The 25,262-nt window shown below is 41.4% G+C and overlaps 1 protein-coding gene across 3 annotated transcripts in view; it reads left to right on the top strand.

Moving 5' to 3' along the window:
• Window positions 1-25,262, top strand: part of LOC142106860 (circularly permutated Ras protein 1-like) — a 105,337-nt gene that overhangs the window by 56,567 nt on the left and 23,508 nt on the right. For all 3 annotated transcript variants that reach the window (XM_075189898.1, XM_075189896.1, XM_075189897.1), the window contains exons 8-16: window positions 3,954-4,064; window positions 7,325-7,465; window positions 9,445-9,519; window positions 10,638-10,720; window positions 11,547-11,732; window positions 14,144-14,203; window positions 18,346-18,435; window positions 19,231-19,382; window positions 20,763-20,844. In XM_075189898.1, coding sequence (XP_075045999.1) covers window positions 3,954-4,064; window positions 7,325-7,465; window positions 9,445-9,519; window positions 10,638-10,720; window positions 11,547-11,732; window positions 14,144-14,203; window positions 18,346-18,435; window positions 19,231-19,382; window positions 20,763-20,844 — 980 coding nt within the window. The remainder of the gene's footprint in view (window positions 1-3,953; window positions 4,065-7,324; window positions 7,466-9,444; window positions 9,520-10,637; window positions 10,721-11,546; window positions 11,733-14,143; window positions 14,204-18,345; window positions 18,436-19,230; window positions 19,383-20,762; window positions 20,845-25,262) is intronic.

The raw sequence follows: 25,262 nt of genomic DNA on the forward strand, positions 1-25,262 counted from the left end.
CCCTGTACAAACTGGCTCTATTTTACCTGAGTTGTCCCCCCTCCAGTGTGTACTCGGAAAGAGTTTTTAGTGCAGCGGGGAACCTGGTCAGTGAGCGGCGAAGGAGGTTGCTTCCTCACAACGTTGAAAAAATGATGTTTATAAAAATGAATAATCAATTCCTCAATGAAGTACAGCACTGCCCTCCATATACTACAGAGGGACCTGTGGTTGTGGAGTCCAGCGGGGACGAATTGATAATTTGTGATGAGGAGGAAGTACACACTGTAGGGGGAGAGGAATCAGAGGTTGAGGATGAGGACGACATCTTGCCTCAGTAGAGCCTGTTTAGTCTGTACAGGGAGAGATGAATAGCTTTTTTGGTGTGGGGGCCCAAACAAACCAATCATTTCAGCCAAAGTTGTTTGGTAGGCCCTGTCGCTGAAATGATTGGTTTGTTAAAGTGTGCATGTCCTATTTCAACAACATAAAGGTGGGTGTGAGGGCCCAAGGACAATTCCATCTTGGAACTTTTTTTTTTGCATTATATGACCAATCAACAGTCGTTTGCCATGTTCAAAAAGTAAAACCAAATTTAAACAAATTCAAGAAATTAAACCAAAAGTAAAATGCCCTGTCATAATTTAAAACAAGAGGTATTGACGTGCTCTAAAACTACTGTATTGTTGTTTATATTTTATAAACACTACACTTGAAAGCGTGAGTCTTTCAATAAAAAAGTAACCGTCCATTGCACGAATATTTGCAACAGGGACAATTTTAGGGTTAAGAAAGTCAACTTATAACACTTCGACGCTGTCTGTCTTTATAAACACTACACTTGGAAGTTGGAGGAGGTATTGTGGCCCCGACACCAAATTTACTACCGGGGCCACTCCACTGTGCAGTCCATATTTAGGTGTATCAGATATTAAACAACGGTGACAGTTGATGCCCAATTTTTTAATTATATTGTGGCCTCGGTACCAAATTGTGTACCGGGGCCACCACACTACGCAGTCCATACCCTTTTTTGGTGGAATTCTGACCCGTGGAGGGTTTTTTAATTATATTGTGGCCTCGGTACCAAATTGTGTACCGGGGCCACCACACTACGCAGTCCATACCCTTTTTTGGTGGAATTCTGACCCGTGAAGGGTTTTTTAATTATATTGTGGCCTCGGTACCAAATTGTGTACCGGGGCCACCACACTACGCAGTCAAGATAGATAGATGCGTATCATAGATAAAGTACATTCAGTGGTGTGGGGCAAATTGAAAAATATTCAAAATGCACTGACATTATCAAAAACAAGAGGTTGTCACACGCTGAAACTCCAACATGTATATGATGGAGAGGATGGAGGAGCAGCAGTATGTGCAGTGTAATGCAGACCTGTTGAAGGTTTTTTATATATTTTATTGTGGTGCCCAGTGCCCACTACTCTACGCAGTCCAGATACTATTTTTGGGTGTAATTCTGACCTGTTGAAGGTTTTCTATATATTATATTGTGGTGGCCAGTGGCCAGTCCTCTATGCAGTCCAGATACTATTTTTGGGTGTAATTCTGACCTGTTGAAGGTTTTCTATATATTTTTTATTGTGGTGCCCAGTGCCCACTACTCTACGCAGTCCAGATACTATTTTTGGGTGTAATTCAGACCTGTTGAAGGTTTTCTATATATTTTTTATTGTGGTGCCCAGTGCCCACTACTCTACGCAGTCCAGGTACATTTATTGGTGCGAATCATACAAGTTTAGGGTTTTTAATATATATTGTGGTGACCCACTCCTCTACGCAGTCCAGGTACATTATTGGTGCGAATCATACAAGTTGATGGTTTTCTTATTATATATATTGTGGTGACCCACTCCTCTACGCAGTCCAGGTACATTATTGGTGCGAATCATACAAGTTGATGGTTTTCTTATTATATATATTGTGGTGACCCACTCCTCTACGCAGTCCAGGTACATTTATTGGTGCGAATCATACAAGTTCAGGGTTTTTAATATATATTGTGGTGACCCACTCCTCTACGCAGTCCAGGTACATTTATTGGTGCGAATCATACAAGTTCAGGGTTTTTAATATATTGTGGTGACCCACTCCTCTACGCAGTCCAGGTACATTATTCGGTGCGATTCATACCAGTTGATGGTTTTCTTATTATATTGTGGGGACCACTCCACTACGCAGTCCAGAAAGATAGCTCGTTGCAAAGTTTTGGACTAAGAACTATATTGTGAGGTGTTCAGAATACACGGTAAATTAGTGGAAATGCTTGTTATTGAATGTTATTGAGGTCAATAATAGCGTAGGAGTGAAAATAAGCCCAAAAAATAGATTTTTTAACTTTTTAGGCTTTTTTCAAAAAAAATCCGAATCCAAAACCTTAAATCCGATCCAAAACCTTAAATCCGAACCAAAACCTTTCGGCAGGTGTTTTGCGAAACAAATCCAAACCCAAAACATCGAGAAAATCCGGATCCAAAACACAAAACACGAGACCTCAAAAGTCGCCCGTGCACATCCCTAGTTGCTGAGTCGAGTCTTGCCCCCCGGGCTAAAGCTTGCCAGTCCTTCCCTGAAAAGGGTGTAAGACCATAGAAATAGACATGCTGAAAATTCATAAAGAGTGCCCTGGATTTCTTACCTACAGTCACACAAGCATTTTAGAACGCAGCAATTTTCTGCCCAGGAAACGGCTGCATTATAAAACACCCATTTGACCTTGCCCTTAATCTAGTAAGGAATACAGCAATATTATTTAGAAGACTTTTTTTGATTATTTAGAACAGTTGTAATGGGCCATATTGTAGCTAACGTGATTACTACTTGCGGGATCACACAGGTTTGCTATGTCCGGACATTAATCAGGCCCAGGGGGTCACCTTGTGTGATCAGTGTATCAGGGTTAACACTAGTCCATTACATAAATGTAGAATGCACCAAGAATGTAATAACGCTTAGAGAACAAAGGTGGACAGAAATTGGAAATATGGAGATACGCAGGTGGGCGCAAGTGACAGAATCACACAAAATTGTCTAGGATAGGTGCATATGTGTGTATCCTTCTGGGCTTGGGCAGATATATACTTTATGCAAACTGGCCAAAGAGTTGATTAAGGAAGATTCTGAACCAATAATTACCTGTTGAGTATTTAGTCTATGGGGTATATTTACTAAACTGCGGGTTTGAAAAAGTACAGATATTGCCTATAGCAACCAATCAGATTCTAGTTGTCATTTATTTAGTACATTTTACAAAATGAAAGCTACAATCTGTTCTAATCACAACTGATATTCCTTCAGTGTTCTAATCACTATTGATGTTCCTCCAGTGTTCTAATCACTACGGATATTCCTCCAGTGTTCTAATCACAACTGATATTCCTTCAGTGTTCTAATCACTACGGATATTCCTCCAGTGTTCTAATCACTACAGATATTCCTTCAGTGTTCTAATCACTACGGATATTCCTCCAGTGTTCTAATCACTACAGATATTCCTTCAGTGTTCTAATCACTACAGATATTCCTCCAGTGTTCTAATCACAACTGATATTCCTTCAGTGTTCTAATCACTATTGATGTTCCTCCAGTGTTCTATAACTACTGTATTGTCCGTTTCTGGGCATATTCAGTGCAGGAACACTCAAGTTTGCTACGTCCGGGCACACTCTGTGTGATCAGAGTGTATCAGAGTTGACACTAGTCCATTACATAAATGCACCAAGAATGTAATAGCGCTTAGAGAACAAAGGTGGGCAGAAATTAGAAATATGAAGATACGCAAGTGGGCGCAAGTGTCAGAATCACACAAGACTGCACAGGATAGGTGCATATGTGTGCGTCCCTCTGGGCTCGTGCAGAGAAAAAAGTTACGCAAACTGGTCAAGGAATTGATTAAGTAAGTTTCTGAACCAATAATTTCCTGATGAGTATTCAGTCTATGTCTTCCATTTCAGAAAACCTTCAAAATGACAACATTTACATGGAGTTCCCACCTGTAACTCCCAGAGACTTAGAACAATCTGTTCTACATTACAAGAAGGAGCCTGTTGCATGTCCGGCATCAGGTACAGTGTTTCCATCTAATGTTCTCCTTAAGGCTAATATTATTCTGGTTTTCTACTCACTGCTGATGCGCCTCTAGTACTATGGCTACAAATGAAATTCCTCTAATGGTTTCATCTGTTTCATTTACATTCAATGTTATATTCTTGTACTATTAAGAAATGTTGGGTTTGCCCAAGTATCTTTTATTAAGCTACCATAATACTATCCAGATGGAGCAGTTCATTTAGTCTGTTTTATTTTTGTCTAATGTCATCTTCTTGTACAATTAAGAAAACGCTAGACTGCCATCTGACTTACTATCTGGGACTGTTCTGCCAGTCTGTCTCTTTTGCAACCAATGCAATTTCTGAGTAGCATGAAGACCTAACACTGCATTTAAGGCTAGAAATTTGGCCTATGGGCAAAAAAAAATAAAATACTGTCAGTGCACATAATAGAGAAAAATAAGCTTGTTTATTATTGACCTGTTACACAAATCATTTAATATTGAGTGTAGGCCAGTGGTTCCCAAAGTGTGCGCCGCGGCTCTCTGGGGTGCCGCGGCGCTGTCACAGGGGTGCCGCGATCCCTAGCAAGAAAAAGAGGAGAAAAAAACCCCAAAACTTACCAATCATCCAGCGCCGGATCCTCCTCCTCACTGACTGCCGGGTGTGACGTCATCACGTCCGTCAGCCTCAGTGAGGAGCAGCAGCAGAGAGGATGTCAGGAAAGAAGGTAAGTAAAGGAGAGTGAAGGGGGGCACAGAGAGACACTGAAGGGGGACAGAGAGAGACACTGAAGGGGGACAGAGAGAGACACTGAAGGGGGACAGAGAGAGACACTGAAGGGGGACAGAGAGAGACGCTGAAGGGGGACAGAGAGAGACACTGAAGGGGGACAGAGAGAGACACTGAAGGGGGACAGAGAGAGACGCTGAAGGGGGACAGAGAGAGACACTGAAGGGGGACAGAGAGAGACACTGAAGGGGGACAGAGAGAGACGCTGAAGGGGGACAGAGAGAGACACTGAAGGGGGACAGAGAGAGACACTGAAGGGGGCACAGAGAGACACTGAAGGGGGACAGAGAGAGACACTGAAGGGGGACAGAGAGAGACACTGAAGGGGGACAGAGAGAGACACTGAAGGGGGACAGAGAGAGACGCTGAAGGGGGACAGAGAGACACTGAAGGGGGACAGAGAGACACTGAAGGAGGACAGAGAGAGACACTGAAGGAGGACAGAGAGAGACACTGAAGGAGGACAGAGAGAGACACTGAAGGAGGACAGAGAGAGACACTGAAGGAGGACAGAGAGACACGCTGAAGGGAGACAGAGAGACACGCTGAAGGGAGACAGAGAGACACGCTGAAGGGAGACAGAGAGACACGCTGAAGGGAGACAGAGAGACACGCTGAAGGGGGACAGAGAGAGACACGCTGAAGGGGGACAGAGAGAGACACGCTGAAGGAGGGGGACAGAGAGAGACACGCTGAAGGAGGGGGACAGAGAGAGACACGCTGAAGGAGGGGGACAGAGAGATGGTGAAGAGGGGGACAGAGTAATATGGTGAAGGAGCGCAGTGATATGATAAAGGGGCACAATGTTATGGTGAAGGGGCCTAAATACATCTTACGTCATTTTGACCCAACTACTTAAAAACGGGACTACCCGGTAATTATTTTGGCTTAGTGGTGCCTTGGAAAAATTATGATGACCTGAAGGGTGGCTCGAACTGAGAAAGTTTGGGAACCAATGGTGTAAGCAATATTTCAGCCTGCCAGCTAGCTGGCGCTCATAGGGGATAATTCAATTTGCAGCGAAGTGTCTCTCTGGCATTCTGGAGACACTTTGCGGTGGGGATGTTAACATCAATTTCGGCTCATTTTTCCTCGCGCCCCATAGAGGTGCAAGGAAAACTGAGCGGAGACTTGTACGGTAGTGACGGTAAAAATGCGCAGCCACAATGTTCTAAGAAACATTGCGGCTCTTTGAATTCCCCCATAATGTTGCTGATTGTGAGGTGATCATTATAAAGTAGACTGTAAATGAATGCATATTATTTAGATAGCAAAACATGATGATGTTGGAAATAAAGCCAAAACACAGGATAGTTTGCTCATCTCTTGTTCGACTCACGCTGGTATACCTTTAGTGCCCTATTTACCAGTTATACTCTTCTTGTTTTCTACTTGCCACTGATATTCTGTAGTGCTTTATTCACCACTGTTATTTCATCTTGTATTCAACTCACTACTGATATTCCTTTGGTCTTCTAATCACTAATGATATTCCTCAAGTGTTCTAATCATTACTGATATTCCTTCAGTGTTCTAATCACTACTGATATTCCTCTAGTGTACTAATCACTACTGATATTTCTTTGGTGTTCTAATTACTAATGATATTCCTCAAGTGTTCTAATCACTACTGATATTCCTCAAGTGTTCTAATCATTACTGATATTCCTTCAGTGTTCAAAGCACTACAGAAATTTTTCCAGTGTTCTATTCACTACTGATATTCCTTTGGTGTTCTAATCACTACTGATATTCCCCCAGTATTCTAATCACTACTGATATTCCTCCAGTATTCTAATCACTACTGATATTCCTCCAGTGTTCTAATCACTACTGATATTCCCCCAGTATTCTAATCACTACTGATATTCCCCCAGTATTCTAATCACTACTGATATTCCTCCAGTGTTCTAATCACTAATGATATTCCTCTAGTGTTCTAATCACTACAGACATTCCTCCAGTGTTCTAATCACTACAGCTATTCCTCCAGTGTTCTATTCACTACTCATATTCCTTTGGTGTTCTAATCACTACTGATATTCCTCTAATGCTACGCTTTCTCTTGATATTGCTTTAGTGTTCTACTCACAACCAGCATCCCTCTACTGCTGTGCTCACCATACAAATTCTATCATTCTTTATAAGGAGGAAATTTTCACGTTGGTGCTCTCCTTGCTTATCCATGCTGCCCTGTAGGGATGGTATATTTAAAATGTGCGGACAGATTTCGAATTGGGAATTGAGCTGCATCCCAGCTCAACTCTAAATTAGTGTTAAAATAAAGCTACCCAGTATTTGTATGCTACATGCAAAAGCAGGCAGTATTTTCCCTGCAAGCAAAATAAAACAATACATTTGCACCCCTTGCATTGTAAAATTGTTTATCCCTGTGCAAATTTGCACCCTTTAGCTGAATTTGCTCATAAAGCTAAATGAGGCCCATAGCTTGTTAATCATTTTAACCTTCTTACTGCTTGCAGATATTTCCCAGAACCACCCAGGTATTACCATGTTACCTAATGACCATTATTACTTGGACGTGCTACCAGCACTCTCCACAGAACTGAAAATGCAGAAGATACCACCTCAACCCCCAGAACATCCAATTACACCTACAATGGGTAACCTCAGCTCATCTACTCTTCTCTGATATTGTCCATTAATTGGTACTTAGAGAGAAATCTTCTTCTTATACTTACCTACTCTCCACAAAGTGGAAGCAGCCCTATCTCTGTCTACCTCGTTTCTCTGTCTACCTCGTATCTCTATCTACCTCGTATCTCTATCTACCTCGTATCTCTAACTACCTCGCATCTCTGTCTACCTCGCATCTCTGTCTACCTCGTTTCTCTGTCTACCTCGTATCTCTATCTACCTCGTATCTCTGTCTACCTCGCATCTCTAACTACCTCGTATCTCTGTCTGCCTCGTATCTCTGTCTACCTCGTATCTCTGTCTACCTTCTATCTCTATCTACCTCGTATCTCTGTCTACCTCGCATCTCTAACTACCTCGTATCTCTGTCTACCTCGCATCTCTAACTACCTCGTATCTCTGTCTACCTCGTATCTCTATCTACCTCGTATCTCTGTCTACCTCGCATCTCTAACTACCTCGCATCTCTGTCTACCTCGTATCTCTATCTACCTCGTATCTCTGTCTACCTCGTATCTCTGTCTACCTCGCATCTCTGTCTACCGCGTATCTCTATCTACCTCGTATCTCTATCTACCTCGTATCTCTATCTACCTCGTATCTCTATCTACCTCGTATCTCTGTCTACCTCGTATCTCTATCTACCTCGTATCTCTGTCTACCTCGTATCTCTGTCTGCCTCGCATCTCTGTCTACCTCGTATCTCTGTATGCCTCGCATCTCTGTATGCCTCGCATCTCTGTCTGCCTCGCATCTCTGTCTACCTCGCATCTCTGTCTACCTCGCATCTCTGTCTACCTCGTATCTCTGTCTACCTCGTATCTCTGTCTACCTCGTATCTCTGTCTACCTCGTATCTCTGTCTACCTCGTATCTCTGTCTACCTTCTATCTCTATCTACCTCGTATCTTTGTCTACCTCGTATCTCTAACTACCTCGTATCTCTGTCTACCTCGTATCTCTGTCTACCTCGTATCTCTGTCTACCTCGTATCTCTGTCTACCTCGTATCTCTGTCTACCTCGTATCTCTGTCTACCTCGTATCTCTGTCTACCTCGTATCTCTGTCTACCTCGTATCTCTGTCTACCTCGTATCTCTGTCTACCTCGTATCTCTGTCTATCTCGTATCTCTGTCTACCTCGTTTCTCTGTCTACCTCGTTTCTCTGTCTACCTCGTATCTCTGTCTACCTCGTATCTCTGTCTGCCTTGCATCTCTGTCTACCTCGCATCTCTAACTACCTCCTATCTCTGTCTACCTTCTATCTCTGTCTACCTCGCATCTCTGTCTACCTTGCATCTCTGTCTACCTTCTATCTCTATCTACCTCGTTTCTCTGTCTACCTCGTTTCTCTGTCTACCTCGTATCTCTGTCTACCTCGTATCTCTGTCTACCTCGTATCTCTGTCTACCTCGTTTCTCTCTCTACCTCGTATCTCTGTCTACCTCGTTTCTCTGTCTACCTCGTTTCTCTGTCTACCTCGTTTTCCTGTCTACCTCGTATCTCAGTCTGCCTCGTATCTCTGTCTGCCTCGTATCACTGTCTGCCTCGTATCTCTGTCTGCCTCGTATCTCTGTCTACCTCGTATCTCTGTCTGCCTCGTATCTCAGTCTACCTCGTTTCTCTGTCTACCTCGTATCTCTGTCTACCTCGTATCTCTGTCTACCTCGTTTCTCTGTCTACCTCGTTTTCCTGTCTACCTCGTATCTCTGTCTGCCTCGTATCTCTGTCTGCCTCGTATCTCTGTCTACCTCGTATCTCTGTCTGCCTCGTATCTCTGTCTGCCTCGTATCTCTGTCTACCTCGTATCTCTGTCTGCCTCGTATCTCTAACTACCTCGTATCTCAGTCTACCTCGTATCTATCTTGTTTTTGTTTTGCAGTTAGTTTACAGAGGTTATTTAAAATTTGATCTCATATTAATACATTCTTATCTATCATATGTAGCTCTGTCTATGGATCGGTTGCCAGCCAACTGCAATATTCTACTTCTGAACATAGGAAAGATGGTGGATAACTCTGGTAAGAGATGGCACGAAAGGCTAGATATAGAAGAGGTGGCGCATATAATCTATGTGGAGACAGGACATTAGAATATGTTATAACATGTTATATAAAAGTCAGTGTAAGTGAATAGTTTAGCAATTACATATATTTTATGCTTTCCCTCACTTCCTGTAATGTGTTGTTCTATATATATATATATATATATATATATATATATATATATATATATGTGTTTACAGTGGCAATAAAAAGTATTCACCCCATTTGACATTTTGATTTTCCAAATTTAATTTATTATGGAATTGATAACATGGATCAACACAACATACTATTTTATGTGGCGAGAAAATAATAAAAAAAATAAAAATATGAAAAATGGCCAAGGGGGTGAGTACTTTTTATAACCTCTGACAAAAAGGTGTGTAACCGAATACCTTTAAATGGGACCTATAATTAAATAAAAATAATGTAATATTTTGTGATAAAACGTCAACCATAAGTATTTAAAACTACTATGTGTCATAAAAAAGACCGATCTATGTCAAAATTCACTGACTTAAATAAATAAATGACCTTATAGCAGCAATATGTCATGTAGCAAACCTTTATACTGTGTCACCTTTTTACCTGTAACATTTTCTAAATAAAAGGGATAATTCTGTTTTTCGGAGAATTGAGCACAGTGTTGCCCACTTTTAGACAACTTAGCACGTGTCAGTATCTTTTATCCATTATGTGTCATCCATTCGTCAGTATCACAGGAATGTATAAACATCTCTTACAATCTGTTTGAATATGCACAGTTTATTTTGCTTTGTGCTTACCTGTTCCATCTGTCTGTCCATATGTATTTACTGAACATGTTACCGAAACTTGAATGACATCATTGCATTTAAAATGGTGCCTCCTTTTTATAATGAGAGGTTGATTAAATGTAAACTATGAGGTAAGTAAACCACATCTATAAATGAGTCCTGTCTCAAAATTCAGAAATGTGGTGGGAAATTCAGTAAGTGTAACCAACTTGCTGTGACTAGTTCCGCTTTAAGGATGTGCCTTCATTTGCATATTCCTCTAATGTATAAGTTACTTGCAAGCAATCTGTACTGTAGATCACATTCTCCTTTTCTCAGATACTCAGATCTTAGGATTCCCGTTACTGTGCTGTCGATGTTCCGCCGCCTTCTCAGAGCTCAACCACGTAGAAGAGAACAAGGTTAACAATAGACGCATATAAAAATAAAGATAAGGGGAAACCCAATGTGTCCTGATGTGTAACATGCAAATGTACTTTGAAAGATATACAACTCACCTGGGGCCTGATTCATTAAGGACCTTAGGCAAGAAATTTCTTACTTAAATCTCCTGGACAAAACCATGTTAAAATGAAAGTGGTGAAAACTAGTTTTCTATTTTGCACATAAGTTAAATACTGGCTGTTTTTTCATACAGCATGCGATAAGCAAAGATTGAAAATCTTGTTATCAGAGGGGTCTTGGTAAATAGACCCTAAATATCGATCATAACATTAGTAAATTAAACATTTCACATTATCATCATCATCACCATTTATTTATATAGCGCCACTAATTCCGCAGCGCTGTACAGAGAACTCATTCACATCAGTGCCTGCCCCATTGGAGCTTACAGTCTAAATTTTCTAACACACACTCAGACAGACCGAGAGAGAGACAGAGACAGAGACACTAGGGTCAATTTTGATAGCAGCCAATTAACCTACTAGTATGTTTTTGGAGTGTGGGAGGAAACTGGAGCACCCGGAGGAAACCTACGCAAATACGGGGAGAACATACAAACTCCACACAAATAAGGACTTGAACTCATGACCCCAGTGCTGTGAGGCAGAAGTGCTAACCACTTAGCCAACCGTGCTGCCCAGTAGTTCTAATACAGTAATGACCCCGAACGACACTTACAAAAACCAACTATACCAAGCAGGAATGCTTTCCCCATGTTTGCACAACCAATAGGTATTGCATATTCTTTCTATATAACTTGGAGGTTTTCTATTCTCTCTTTAGACCTGGACTTGTGTTTTCTGTGCAACTGAAAACCCCCTGACAGAAGTTGGCAGAAATGAGAGTGAAGGAGGAGGTGACCAGCTCTACATGCGGGACTCCCAGTTTGGAAACGAGTATGCCACAACTGAGGACACCATGCTGATATTCTGCATTGACATATCAGGGAGCATGAGTGTGACCACCGAGGTGAGGACACAGAGATAACTGATGGCATTAGCTTCTATTAGGTTCCAGTTAATAATTAAACTCAAAGTTAACTTTTCATATGTGAGTTACTTGTATTTTAACACATCATGTTGCAAATTGTCCCTGATTATCAGAGACAGTCCCAGATTTTTGTGTCTCTGGATAGTATTATCTCCTCCTATTATGTATGCTATATTAAGATTTATTGGAAGAGAGTATATAAAATATGATTAAAAAAAAATCATCACTAGAAACAAACGTACGTGAAATGCGTTGGGTTTGGCATGTATTTTCACTTGCATTTTTCAATACAGTTTTCAATGCATAAAAATAAAAAGCACCAGGAGATATGACACCTAAAGAAGAATGGCTCCAAAACCATCATTCTCATCATTTATCCAGACAATATTGGGACAAAATAAGCCCAATGTTAAGGACAGAGCAGCATGAGATCCTCAACTGCTAGAACTGCTTTGCGAGATGTTCAGCTATAATCAACCTCCTTTCCAAGGAAATTGTTACGTTCCACAGTACTCGGTTACCCCCAGGACATAAGCTTGGGTAGTAGCAGTTGTTGATAAAGCAGCTGTCCGGTGAAGTGGACAGCACACGGTAACAGGTAGTAAGCAACCAGGATGTTAATAGCAGAACTCTGAGCCAGATAGGCAAGGGTTAATGCAGACTAACAGACCAGACAAAGTCAGGAGCAGGAGAAGTCAGGAGTTGCTTTTAAACAAGCCAGAGTTCAGGGCAGGCAGAGATATAAGAGCAGATCCGTTAAACAAGTCGAGGTCAGAATGCAGAAGATGACAATAGATCTTTTAAACAAGCCATTGGTCAAGGCAGGTAGAGATGTGAGAGTAAATCCATTTAACAAGCCGAGGTTAGGAGCAGATGAAGATAAAGAATCCTTAGAACAATCCAAATACTTATGGCAGAACAGGTCAGGTTCACTAGGTCAATAAAGAACTATCACCAGCATTAGACTTGCAACAGGAACAGGTTTATAAAGCCAGCAAGACCAATCAGAGGTTTCTGGAAGATTGGCTGCATGAATGCACAACTGATGCTGTAACCTGAAGTGATGCTGGTTGATAATTGCATAGCAACGAGCTGAATGAATGAGATGCCAGCTGAATATGTGGAGAATGCCAGCAAGAGATCGGATATGCAGCGATGCTCACAGCATTGCTACACACATGAGATTCCCGGGCATTCTTAACGGACAAGGAAGGAATGCAGATAATGGATCAGGTATGCAGATGAGATCCTGTTTCTTAACACCCAACAGACAGATCTGTACAAACCACGCCCCCCAACTCATCGGATACACTCCTTAATTTGCTAACTCCTTTTGCAGAAAGCATCAGTGCATTCTGACAGATGGGAATTACACAAACTCTCACCATGTACTAAACCTGCAGAGGTCCCTCCCATGGGACTTTCACAGTGGAAAAATGACTAACCCTCAGTGAAGACCTGCATGGTTTATTCTTCTGGTGACTTCCCCTAGAGAATTTTGAAATTAAGGTGTCTTGTGTACCTCTTTTATATATTACCTTATACAAGTGCTCATTTGTCTAAGTTCATTATTTTATCTTTGTGTTTTTCTGTAAGGGCCATGGATACAACACAGAAAAATCTTTGCTATGTACATTGGATAGATCTGTATTTTTACAACAGTTCTGTTCTTTATCCAAAATAAGCAACTACGTGCATTTAATTACCATGAATACAACAGGAAGAAAATCAATAAGGATAAATCAATGCATTTAGTAATCATTCCAGGGGGGTTAATGTATGAAGCTGCAAGTTTCTGACGGATTTGAAAAGTGGAGATGTTGCCTATAGCAACCAATCAGATTCAAGCTATCATTTATTTAGTACATTCTAGCTAGAATCTGATTGGTTGCTATAGGCGACATCTCCACTTTTCAAACCCGCTGGAAACTTGCAGCTTGATACATTTACCCCCAGGAGTGCATGTACAAACCAGTAAAATATAGATGTCTTAAGGTGGAAAACCCCTTTCCTGAAGAACGCCACTCAAATGTTCTTCTCTCCATCTTCCCCTGACTGGAATAGCCTTGGGGTTTCCATGTCTGTTATTCTGCAGTTCCCACTTCCATGACGTTTATTTAGCTTTCTCTATACACTTGCATAGCTAGCTTTATTCATTCAAATTTCTCCAGGCTGTTGATCCTGGAGAAGTGACTGTTACAGGGTGAATATAGTGGAACCTGCAGGGATCCCAGACTCGGGAACTAGTGGTTATGGTAGATGGGAGGCTTGTATACTATTAAGAGACCTTTAACTCATGCATTCAAATAATGAAATACATTATTCCTGTGCTTGTTAATGCTCTGTATTTTGCTAGAATCTATGTTTAATATGAAATTATACTATTTCAGGTGATTGAAGACCAGAACTTTGAATGTAATAACTTAAAAGTCTATAAATCAAGAATGGAGGTAAAAGAAATACACTTTGTCTATAGTTTTATTTACTTTAAAAATGGCAGTAACAGTGCTGAGCTCCTTTAATTGTAGTTACAGTGCAGTGTTAGTTCTGAAAACTGGATACTGCTTAAAACTAATTGTCATCTCCACACTTTACGTTCATTGTAAATGAGGGTTACAGAGAAGAAAGCGTTGCATTTACTGTATGGTGAACATAGAATCTTTCTGGATTGAACCAATATTCGTAGGATTTCTGCCTACTAATCACTAGGAACTAAATGTGACTTCCATAAGGCAAGAAGCCTTAGTGATATTTCCAAAATGTTTGATTCCTCTGTGAACTGTTATGTGCCTCAATGATGTCACTAGTTCCTAGAGCATTGATAGGCTGCCTTCCTACGATTGCTGATTCCTTCCACAAGATGGCTGTCTCCGTCAAGTGAATTATTATTATTATCTTTATTTATAAATTGTCTATTAGCTATATGGTGAATATCTGAACCAGGCACTGCACCAGTTATCTGTAAAGGCTCAAATGTGCAAAATTGTCTATTAGCTATACGGTATGCTTACCCTCTATTTGTTTGTTTTAGAATTTTATTACTTTCTTTGTAGTAAGTGTGATTAGTGGGGGTTAATTTAAGAAAGTGATCACATGGTTCTGTGACCCTATTTAACTAGCAGTCAAAGGCTGTGTTAGCTAGTGAGGATTTCGTCTAAGTGAGGATTTTTTTTAACAAGTGTATTAATATTTAGATAGCATAGTAAGAGTTACACAAGAGTTGAACAAAAGGAGAATATTCTACCTGGAAACACTGCTACATGAGTAAAATATTCAACAATCATCTGTGAGCTCTGAAATCCTTCACCACCTGCTTTGTGCACGGCCTGCACACACCCTGCTGATCTGTTTCTCAACCCTAATTATTGCATCTGCTGTTTTATTATGACTTGTTGGTTTCACTTATGCTGTTGCTTGTATTCCCACCTTCAAAACACACTTCTTGCTCCACTTACCCAGATTCTCTAAATGGTGCCCCTGCTCCCCCTTGCACACTGTTCATACACAGTGCACCCTCCACTGTGGCTAATGTTTTACAATCTCTCTCCACTCCTGCCCTATGTCACTGTCTTACTGTTTCTTACTCACTGATCCCTTATCTCTACTTTCCTAACTACTTCTCATTCCCTTGCTGATTCTTTTACATCTTTTCATCCTCTTCACTCTCCTACTTCTTCTACAGTCTCTCACTTTACTCACTTGTCCTGTTCTCTTTCCTCACCTCACTTGTAACCTGTCTCAGTTCTTACTTTTTGCCATACTCTCATTTGTCTTTTCCACGCAATATTTCTCTCCTATTTCATGACTCTGCAAGGTCTCAATTACTTCATCTTCTGTACCTTATCTCCATTCAGCACTTTCACCCATTCCCCCTCAACGCTCCCCACATCACTACTCCATACTACAGATCCAAGCCTCTTTCCTCTATCCCCTGTTGTTCCCCCCTCCACCCCATATCACCCTGTCTCCTCCAAACATCCAATCCCGCCAACATTATTCCCATCACTCCTCATACTCACCTTCCCCCTGTCCTGTGCACTCTGGGAAGCAAGATCTGTGTGCAACAAACTAACTCCCATTCATGACCTCTTCCTCTCCAATTCCTTTGGTCTCCTGGCCCTTACAGAAATGTGGATCTCTCCCTCTGATACAGCTTCGCCCGCTGCACTCTCCCACAGGGGGTCTCCTTCTCCCACAGTCCCCGTTCTGGGGACCGCCAAGGAGGTGGTGTAGGTGTCCTACTGTCTCCTGGCTACACCTTCAGTGTTATTCCTCCTGAACCCTGCCTCTCCTTCTCCTCTTTTGAAGTTCACTCCATCCGCCTCTTCTCCCCTCTCCACCTTTGTGTTGCGGTTATCTATCGTCCCCCTGGCCCATCCTCTTAAGTTCTTGATAACTTTTCCGCCTGGCTTTCCCATTTCATCTCTTCTGATCTTCCCACTATTGTTATTGGTTATTTTAACATCCATACCGACTCTCCTATTACTACTGCTGCCTCTAATTTCCTCACTCTCACTTCCTACCTTGGCCTCTCCCAATGGACAACTTCTACCTTTCCACCTTGATGGTCACTCTCTGGACCTAGTGTTCTCCTATCTCTGTGATATCTCCAAGTTCTCCAATTCTGTCTTCCCCCTCTCTGACCACAATCTCCTTTCCTTTACCCTCTCTTTACCCCTTCCCCACCTCTCCCATCCAAAGTCACTCCCACGCTGCTTCCCATCAACAGCATGGACCCCATCATCTTTGCATCCTCTCTCGAACCCTTACTTGCTCCCATTTCTTCCTTATCATGTCCCAATGCTGCTGTATCTCTTTACAACTCCACACTCTCTGTTGCCCTTGATTCTGCAGCCCCTGCCCACCCCCTTTGTCCCCGCCAATCTAAACCCCAACCTTGGCACTCCCCTCTTACTCTTCTCCTCCAAAAGTGCTCCCGCTTCTCTGAACCCCAATGGAGGGAATCCCACTCCATTGCTGACTTCACCCACTATAAAGTCATCCTTTCCTCCTACTACTCTGCCCTCTCTCTTGCCAAACAAACCTATTTCACGTCCCTCATCTCCTCCCTGTCCAATAAACCCCGACACCCTTTTGCTACCATTGATTCTCTACTGTATCCTCCCCACACCTCCTCCCCCTTTGTTCATCACCGCTCTTGACTATGCCACCTAGTTCAAAGACAAAATTGACTCTATACACAATTATAACTGTTCTCGTCAGACTTGCCTCCCCTCACCTGTCCTCTCTAGCACTCACTCTGCCACCCTTGGCTCCTACCCACCTGTTACTGTGCCTGAGATCCTCTCTCTTCTTTCCTCCTCTTCTTCTACAAACTGTCCTCTCGTTCCTGTCCCCTCCAAGTTCCCCTGCTCCCTCTCTTCCAATGCCTGTTGTCACCTTATTCACCTCTTTAACCTCTCTCTCCACTGGTATATTCCCCTCGGCCTTCAAGCATGCTCTCATCTCTCCTATTCTAAAGAAACCTTCCCTTGACCCATCCTCTCTCTCCACTTATCGCCTCATATCTCTGCTTTGCTTTGCTTCTAAAATTCCACTTTCTCTTTTCCCACTCTCGTTTTGACCCTCTCCAGTCTGGCTTCCATTCCCTTCACTAAATTAAAACTGTCCTTACTAAAGTAACAAATGACTTACTCTCAGCTAAGTCCTTGGTCACTTCTCCCTTCTTGTACTCCTTGCCCTCTCTGCTGCTTTTGACACTGTTGATCATTCTCTTCTTCTCACCATTCTTCACTCCATAGGTCTTTGTGAAACAGTGCTCTCCTGGTTTGCCTCCTACCTCTCTGGCCGCTCTTTTAGTGTGTCTGTTTCTGGCACCCCCCCCCCCCTCTTCCCCTTTCTATTGGCATCCCACAAGACTCTGTCCTTGGCCCTCTGCTCTTCTCTCTCTACACCACCTCTCTTGGTAAACTCATTCAATCACTTGGCCTAAAATACCACCTCTATGCTGATGACTCGCAAATCTATCTTTACTCCCCTGACCTCTCTCCCGCTGTCCTAACTCAGGTATCTAGCTGTCTCTCTGCTGTAACTACCTGGATGTCACAGCACTTCCTCATACTCAACATCTCAAAATCCGAGCTTAACATCTTTCCTCCTGCCAATGTTGCTATCCTCCCAATATCTCCCTCTTGGTTGACAACATCACTCTTTCCCCTATCACCCAAACGCATTGCCTTGGAGTCACCCTTGATTCAGCCCTCAGCTTTACCCCTCAAATACAGTCAAAGAGGAAACAATGGGATTCTTGTCTATCTAGGATTCCAGGGAACTGGGATAGAAGCTTGTGTAGGTCCTTTCTCATCCAGTTAAAGACTAGGGGGTACATTTACAAAACTGCAGCTTTGAAAAAGTGGAGATGTTGCCTATAGCAACCAATCAGATTCTAGCTTTCATTTATTTAGTACATTCTACAAAATGATAGCTAGAATCTGATTGGTTGCTATAGGCAACCTCTTCACTTTTTTTTTTTAAACCCACAGTTTAGTAAATATACCCCATGGACATAATGGAGTCTTGATCTGGTTCTGTTACAAATACCTGAACTGTTTTTTACTCTCTGTACTTTCAGGCTATGAAATCTGGATTAAGTCAAACCCTGGAATACCTTCATAAGAAGCACCCTAGGAAGAGAGTGGCTCTTGTAACATTTAGTGACCAGGTAAGTTGAAGTATATCAGATGTGTAATATCAGAGTATAGAAAGTCACTTAAAGGAGCTCTGTTGGTCATTTACAAACTGCGCGGAAGGATTTGTCAGATGTAATTTGTACCTATTTTTCTGCACAGTGAACATCAACGTGTTCTTCTCTACAGTTCTAGATGTGGATGTTTAATAACTCCAAAACATACATTTTTATTTTCATCATAGCTTCTCTTTAAAATCATTTAGACCCTCAATGTCAACTATACACCATAGAAAGCAACGAACAGCATATACCTGTGATGCTGGTGGTGTGCGCATTCCTGGAATCCCCCAAACTAACAAATATTGTCCAAAAGAAATGTTTATTAGTACACTAGATGGCAGTGCAGAACCCTTACATTGAACCTATGTGCAATGTAGTATGTACACTATAATACAGAGCCTGCTAATGCTATATATGTTATATATGCTATGTTTATATTAAAAATAAATAAATCGGCATGGGTGAAATAACACGTATACTAATCATGTGCCCAAAAGTGTCTAAGGATTAAAAATGTGACATATTAATAACTTTATTGCATAAATCAATTCCAGTGTACATTTATGTGCTGCTAAAGAGGATCTTCAGAACAAAACCAAAATGATACCGTATAACTCCATCCCCCAACTAGCAGAGCTTCAGCGGCTAGCTGTCCGAGACGTCTGTCGTTTGTAAACTGATCTATTCATCTACTATAGGCGACATGTTGAACGTTTCATGGTGGTTTTGTAAGAGCACACTCTGTATGTCCTTCTGATTTATTACCAGGTGAAGATATATGGTGACGGTACTATTCAGCCACAGGTACTGGAGGACTCAGAGCTGCTAGACCCTGATTATCTGAAATCACAGGGTGAAAACCAGCCAGTTCCACAGACACTAGAGGAGACTCTACATGTTCTGGAAGCCAAGATTGATTGGTAACCCGCTGTCTTTCTTCTACTTGTTCCACCTGTACATGGTACACACATCTTGGCTTTGCCACCAGCATCCTCCTTCTGCCATTGCTTAATATTAAAATATTTTTTTTGAAAACTAAACAATGAAAATAAACTACTGATAGGTTACAATTGAATATTTGTTCATTCCAATTTTGTGGGTGATAACATGGCAGTTTGTTAATTCACTGCCAACAACTGTTCCACAGAGAAGTAATAGTACATTAGTAGACTAATAATACCAGTATGGTAATAGTGCATTCATAGGCTGTATTGGAATATAGGCTACCAACTCCGAGGTGAAAATGCTGGGGCTCTTCTTAGACCCCATTGGCTGGGAGGACCAGGGTGATTAACAAGTTTTGGATCTCTGGAATTGGAGACTTTGACACCGCAGTTATCCCAGTATAATGGACAGCAGTAAGAACCTGCCCATAATACTAAAAAAAAATGAAAAAATAAAATAATTTTAAAATAAACTTTAATTGAATCTCCAAAGATTCCTCAAACCCCTTGATTGAACTTTTTTAAATATATGTTGGGTCTCACCATTAACCATAATGAACTACATTAATACATTTGATCAAATTCAATTATTTCTATCTGTAACGGGTTCAACCTCTGTATAGGTAATGTGAACACGCCTTACCGTACTTGCCCTACGTTGAAGTGCCCCTTCCCTCCCCCATGTCGCTTCTATAATTGAACAGAGTAGTAAGTGTAAGGTGCACCTGAGTCAGCATAGGGAATTCTGGGTACGCATTTTTTTTATTTTTTTGGGTACATGCGCAGTACGGAAATGTGTATTTTGCATCCAACTCTTCATGTATAAAAGAAGACATGGGGGCATATTTACTAAACTCTGGGTTTGAAAAAGTGGATATGTTGCCTATAGCAACCAATCAGATTCTAGTTATCATTTATTTAGTACATTCTACAAAATGACAGTTAGAATCTGATTGGATGCTATAGGCACCATCTCCACTTTTTCAAACTCGCAGTTTGATAAATTTACCCCATGATCTCTTGTCTGAGCTGGTGCAGTGTTTAAGTCCATATGTGGAATGGAAATGGCCACTCATTCCAATGAGGGCCCTCTCCGTGCATTCATCTAATTACAATAATATTGCTTCAGAAAATGAATCTCATATTGTGGCACATTGCTCCATATTCCACTCACCCCTCCCTCTGATTGCACAAGCTTCTGCTGCTCTGCAAATGTGGCCAAAGCGATACGCCCCAGTGGAAATGTAGGACAATTGCTTAGAATGGGCTACGCAGCAGTTCCAAAGTTGCATTTACGTTGCAGACCTGCCATACTGAGCATTGGAAATGACCTTTAATATTTTTGTTTAATTACAGCCTGAAAGAACGAGGAGTGACAGCACTGGGGCCTGCGGCTTTGGTTTCTATAGCCATGGCCGCCAAGAGACCAGGATCCAAGGTGAGTGTGACCACTGTGCAGGATCCTGAACTGTTACATAATTTGCAGTAGACCGGCACACAGGCCATGGGGTAAAAATAGTTGATCCTTGTAGTACGTAGGAAGCAGACAAACTAAATTTATTTCAATCCAGTATGATCAGACAGAAAACCAGCCAACAATGGTTCTTTCAGTTCAACAAATCAGGATGTTTATTATATACAGTGTATATTTGTCAATAAGAAACATATTGATGGATGACCTGCTGCAAGATGAAGCATTTAATGAGTACACACTTCCAGACAAGAGCAATAGATGCCTCTTCTTTGTACTAAATACCCCCACACTTAATGTGGAAAACCCAACCACTGCCATTTTCAACGAGCAAGCACTATAGAATTTTTTTGACATAATAAAACATGTTTTGCATGTGTATTATTATTTGGAATTATTAACAGGCTTCTAACTAGAGATGGTTGGGCTCTGTTTTCTGAGCCCACCCGAACTTAGGTGATCCGAGTAGGCACGCGAGCCAGCTTGGTATCTCTGCCCGTCCTCGGATCTAAATCGAGGCAAAACATCATTGTTGCGTTGTCGAATCTCGCGGGTTTTGGATTCCATAAGTACCTCCCTCCCCAGGAGATCCAGAGCCATTGCTCACACAGAAACAGGGGTAGCAGTGTTCTTGTCACTCTCCATTCTCCAGTGACATTGCTCAGTGACATTGCTCACACAGAAACAGGGGTAGCAGTGTTCTTGTCACTCTCCAGTCTCCAGTGACATTGCTCAGTGCCAGGCGCGGGCTGGGAGATGTCAGCCCGGGGAGCGCACAGGCGACCACATCACATGACACGCGATGCGGCCGCCGGTGAAAAAAGGCTATATTGCATCCGGGGGGTGGCCGGCCGGCCTACCCCCCGGCCCTAATGGCGATAAGACTGAGCCTCTGCTCAGTGCCATTGCTCACACAGAAACAGAAGGTGTAGCAGTGTTCTTGTCACTTGCCAAAAATTGACTGGAAATGACTGGAAATTAATGTTATTGAGGGTAGGGGGAAAAAAGAGGAAAATTGTGTGAAAATTGGGAACCAAAACACGCGAGGGCGGCTTTGCCAAAACTAAAACCAAAACACAAAGTTAATCCAGATCCAAAACAAAACCAAAAACACGTGGGTCAGTGAACATTTCTACTTCTAACTGAGGCAACATCTGAAGTGCAAAAACCAAGTCAGGTTTCTAGTTTAATATAAGGGCATAGTTCTACGTAAGAAAGTAGGGAACATTGTATATTGTTACTTGTTTTTGTTGTAAGTTTCTTTAAAAGGTTGTGATTTATTGTTGTACAGTAATTTTAAAATATTATTTTCAAATAGTCCACTATTAGTCACTCCTGGGGGTAAATGTATTAAGGGGGTAAATGTATTGTTTGTAAATCGTAGATATTCAGTGACTTTGACAGCTAAATTTAAAACGGCAATGTGTTTAAGGGCAAGATTTACTTCAGCTATATGAGAACACTTATTCTAAAATTAGTTATTTAAAGCTAATTGGTACAATATGAGCGTTGTGCTACGGAGTATTAATACCAGGGGGTAAATGTATTAATGAGCAATTTTTGCTGATACTCGGCAATTTGTCAGGGTCAGCACTCACACGAGTCTGCGTGACAAAGGGTTAATCAAAAAACAACCACCTGGTGTTTGCATGGGTTTCCTCTCGGTGCTGCGGTTTGCTCCCACACTCCAAAAACATACCAGTAGGTTAATTTGCTGATATCAAATTGACCCTAGTCTCTTTCTCTGTGTGTGTGTGTTTGGGAAATTAGACTGTAAGCTCCAATGGGGCAGGGACTGATGTGAGTTCTCTATACAGCGCTGCGGAATTAGTGGCGCTATATAAATAGATGATGATGATGATGGTAAACAGGTGCTGGTGGTAGGGGATTCAATTATTAGGTGGTTGTAGAGGGTATTCTGTCGTCTGCATATTAATGCTGAGCAGTTTCCAGTCTCCTAGCATGGTTTTATGAAGGACGGTTCATGCCTAACAAATATGATTAATAATTAAGGGGAGATTAGATTCAAACTAGAACTTGGTAGTGCAATTATGATATATTCACATTCAGTGAAAGTGTGTGATACTGTTCCATATAGCAGTCTGGAACATAAACTGAGAGTACTATGTCTAGGGCAAAAGTATTAACATGGGTAGAAAACTGGTTAAAGGACAGAAGACACAGGGTTGTCAAAAATGGAACATATTCTGTCTAGGCTAAAGTTATTAGTGGAGGGTCAGTATTGGGCTCTGTCTTTTTTGGATCTTTTTAGTAATGACCTTGTAGAGGACATAGAATATAAGGTGTCCACATTTGCTGGTTTCACTAAGCTCTATAGGATTATTAACACAAAGTGGGATAGTAACTTGCTACAGAAATTATTAGACAGGGTATGTGAAAGATATCTCAGTGTTTTCTACTTATACACAGTTTTTTTTTTAATAGTACAGTTTGATTTGAATATTTACCATCTAGGCAAAGTACATATATATTGGAAAGTATACTTTTCATACTCTTTGTGCAGATATGCGAGAAGCCCATCGAAACTGGATTATCAGCTAGTTATGCCAACCCGTACATGGGGCATTGGGGACCAAAAGACACTATGGAGCAAATCTGGTTTTCTATGGTGGATATATTGATGAAATCCTGATTATTTGGAAAGGTTCATAATTTCGTCCCCTCGTACCTTAATTACATCAATTCCAAGACTTTAAATCTTCCCATCACATGTTCTTCCAACTCTGCAACTTCATTGTCTTTATCTCACCATGATAAGAAAAACAGACCACATTATTGTTTAAACCTTCTTGCCAACACGAATAGTTACTTGTACTTTCCAAACGGTCACTGCTGTAAATGTAAAAGTAATATATCATATGGGCAATTAAAATGTACACAATGTAATTGTAGATTAATTATCTACAATTACATTGTCATCTATCATCACAAACTGGCTGCTAAACAAGGGCATGTTGTAATTAATGCCTATACTTGATCTGTACTTTAACCAGGACTCACTTCCACTGAATAAATCAGAAGAATCTGATGACAGATACAGGGATTCTTTCTAGTACTCTAACATTGCTGCAGGCAAAATAACTCACATTCTAAGACTTACTCATTATCTATAATCTCTTTCAAAAGCCAGTTCTCCAATCACGTAGGCTGGGTACACATTATACAGATTTTCTCTTGATGCGATATCCTTAACGATTTTACCAATGATTAAAAAAACAACAACAAAAAAAAGCCCTGATCAGCAGCCAATTCATGTGTACGCACTAAAAACATTTTACAAGATTTACCTTCAGATCTTTGCTCTTCATGTATCATAACCATCGGCTGAAAAGGTTGTGACTCTGCACACTCCATAGAGATCTATGGAGACTGCCGGTCGTGAGTGCATCCACACTGCAGGATTGGAACGACATTGTTCCATTGTTGAACGAGATTTTTAGTCCGGTTTAAAAATCAAATGAAACGATACGATGTGCTTTGTAATGATAATCGTTCATTGTTGGAGTGTACCCACTAATGTGATATCGGGCCGAAGGGTTGTTTATCGTTTCATTGGCTCAATAATCGTCTGAAAGCGGTGTGTATCCTTATTCCATTTGTGTTCAGGAAGAATAAATCCATCTATAATATGGTAGTTTCCACTTTAAAAACATTGGGCAGCACGGTGGCGAAGTGGTTAGCACTTCTGCCTCACATCGCTGGGGTCATGAGTTCAATTCCCGACCATGGCCTTATCTGTGTGGAGTTTGTATGTTCTATCTGTGTTTGCATGGGTTTCCTCCGGGTGCTCCAGTTTCCTCCCACACTCCAAAAACATACTAGTAAGTTAATTGGCTGCTATCAAAAATTTATCCTAGTCTCTGTCTCTGTCTTTCTCTCTCTCTCTCTCGCTGTCTGTGTGTGTCTGTGTGTATGTTAGGGAATTTAGTCTGTAAGCTCCAATGGGGCAGGGACTGATGTGAATGAATTCTCTGTACAACGCTGCGGAATCAGTGGCGCTATATAAATAAATGGTGATGATGATGATGATTGATCATCTAGAGATTAAGCCAGCATTAACGCTAATTCCACGAAAATGATTCTATACATGTAATTCCTCTAAATGTGGCAACTGTCCATCAGTTGGAAACAAGTGTGAGATGTTTAAATCTACATCCACACCACAATCATACACCAGGGGGTAAATGTATCAATCTGCGGGTTCTTCAACACCCGCGTGTTCAGCCTCTTCCGCGAATAAATTTCAAGCGGCGCTGCATTGTAAAGGGAAGTTAACCCTTTACAATGCAGCGCCGCTTGAAATTTAATCGCGGAAGAGGCTGAACATGCGGGTGTTGAAGAACCCGCAGATTGATACATTTACC

Source organism: Mixophyes fleayi, chromosome 11, assembly GCF_038048845.1.
Source record: "Mixophyes fleayi isolate aMixFle1 chromosome 11, aMixFle1.hap1, whole genome shotgun sequence".
Taxonomy (NCBI): domain Eukaryota; kingdom Metazoa; phylum Chordata; class Amphibia; order Anura; family Limnodynastidae; genus Mixophyes; species Mixophyes fleayi.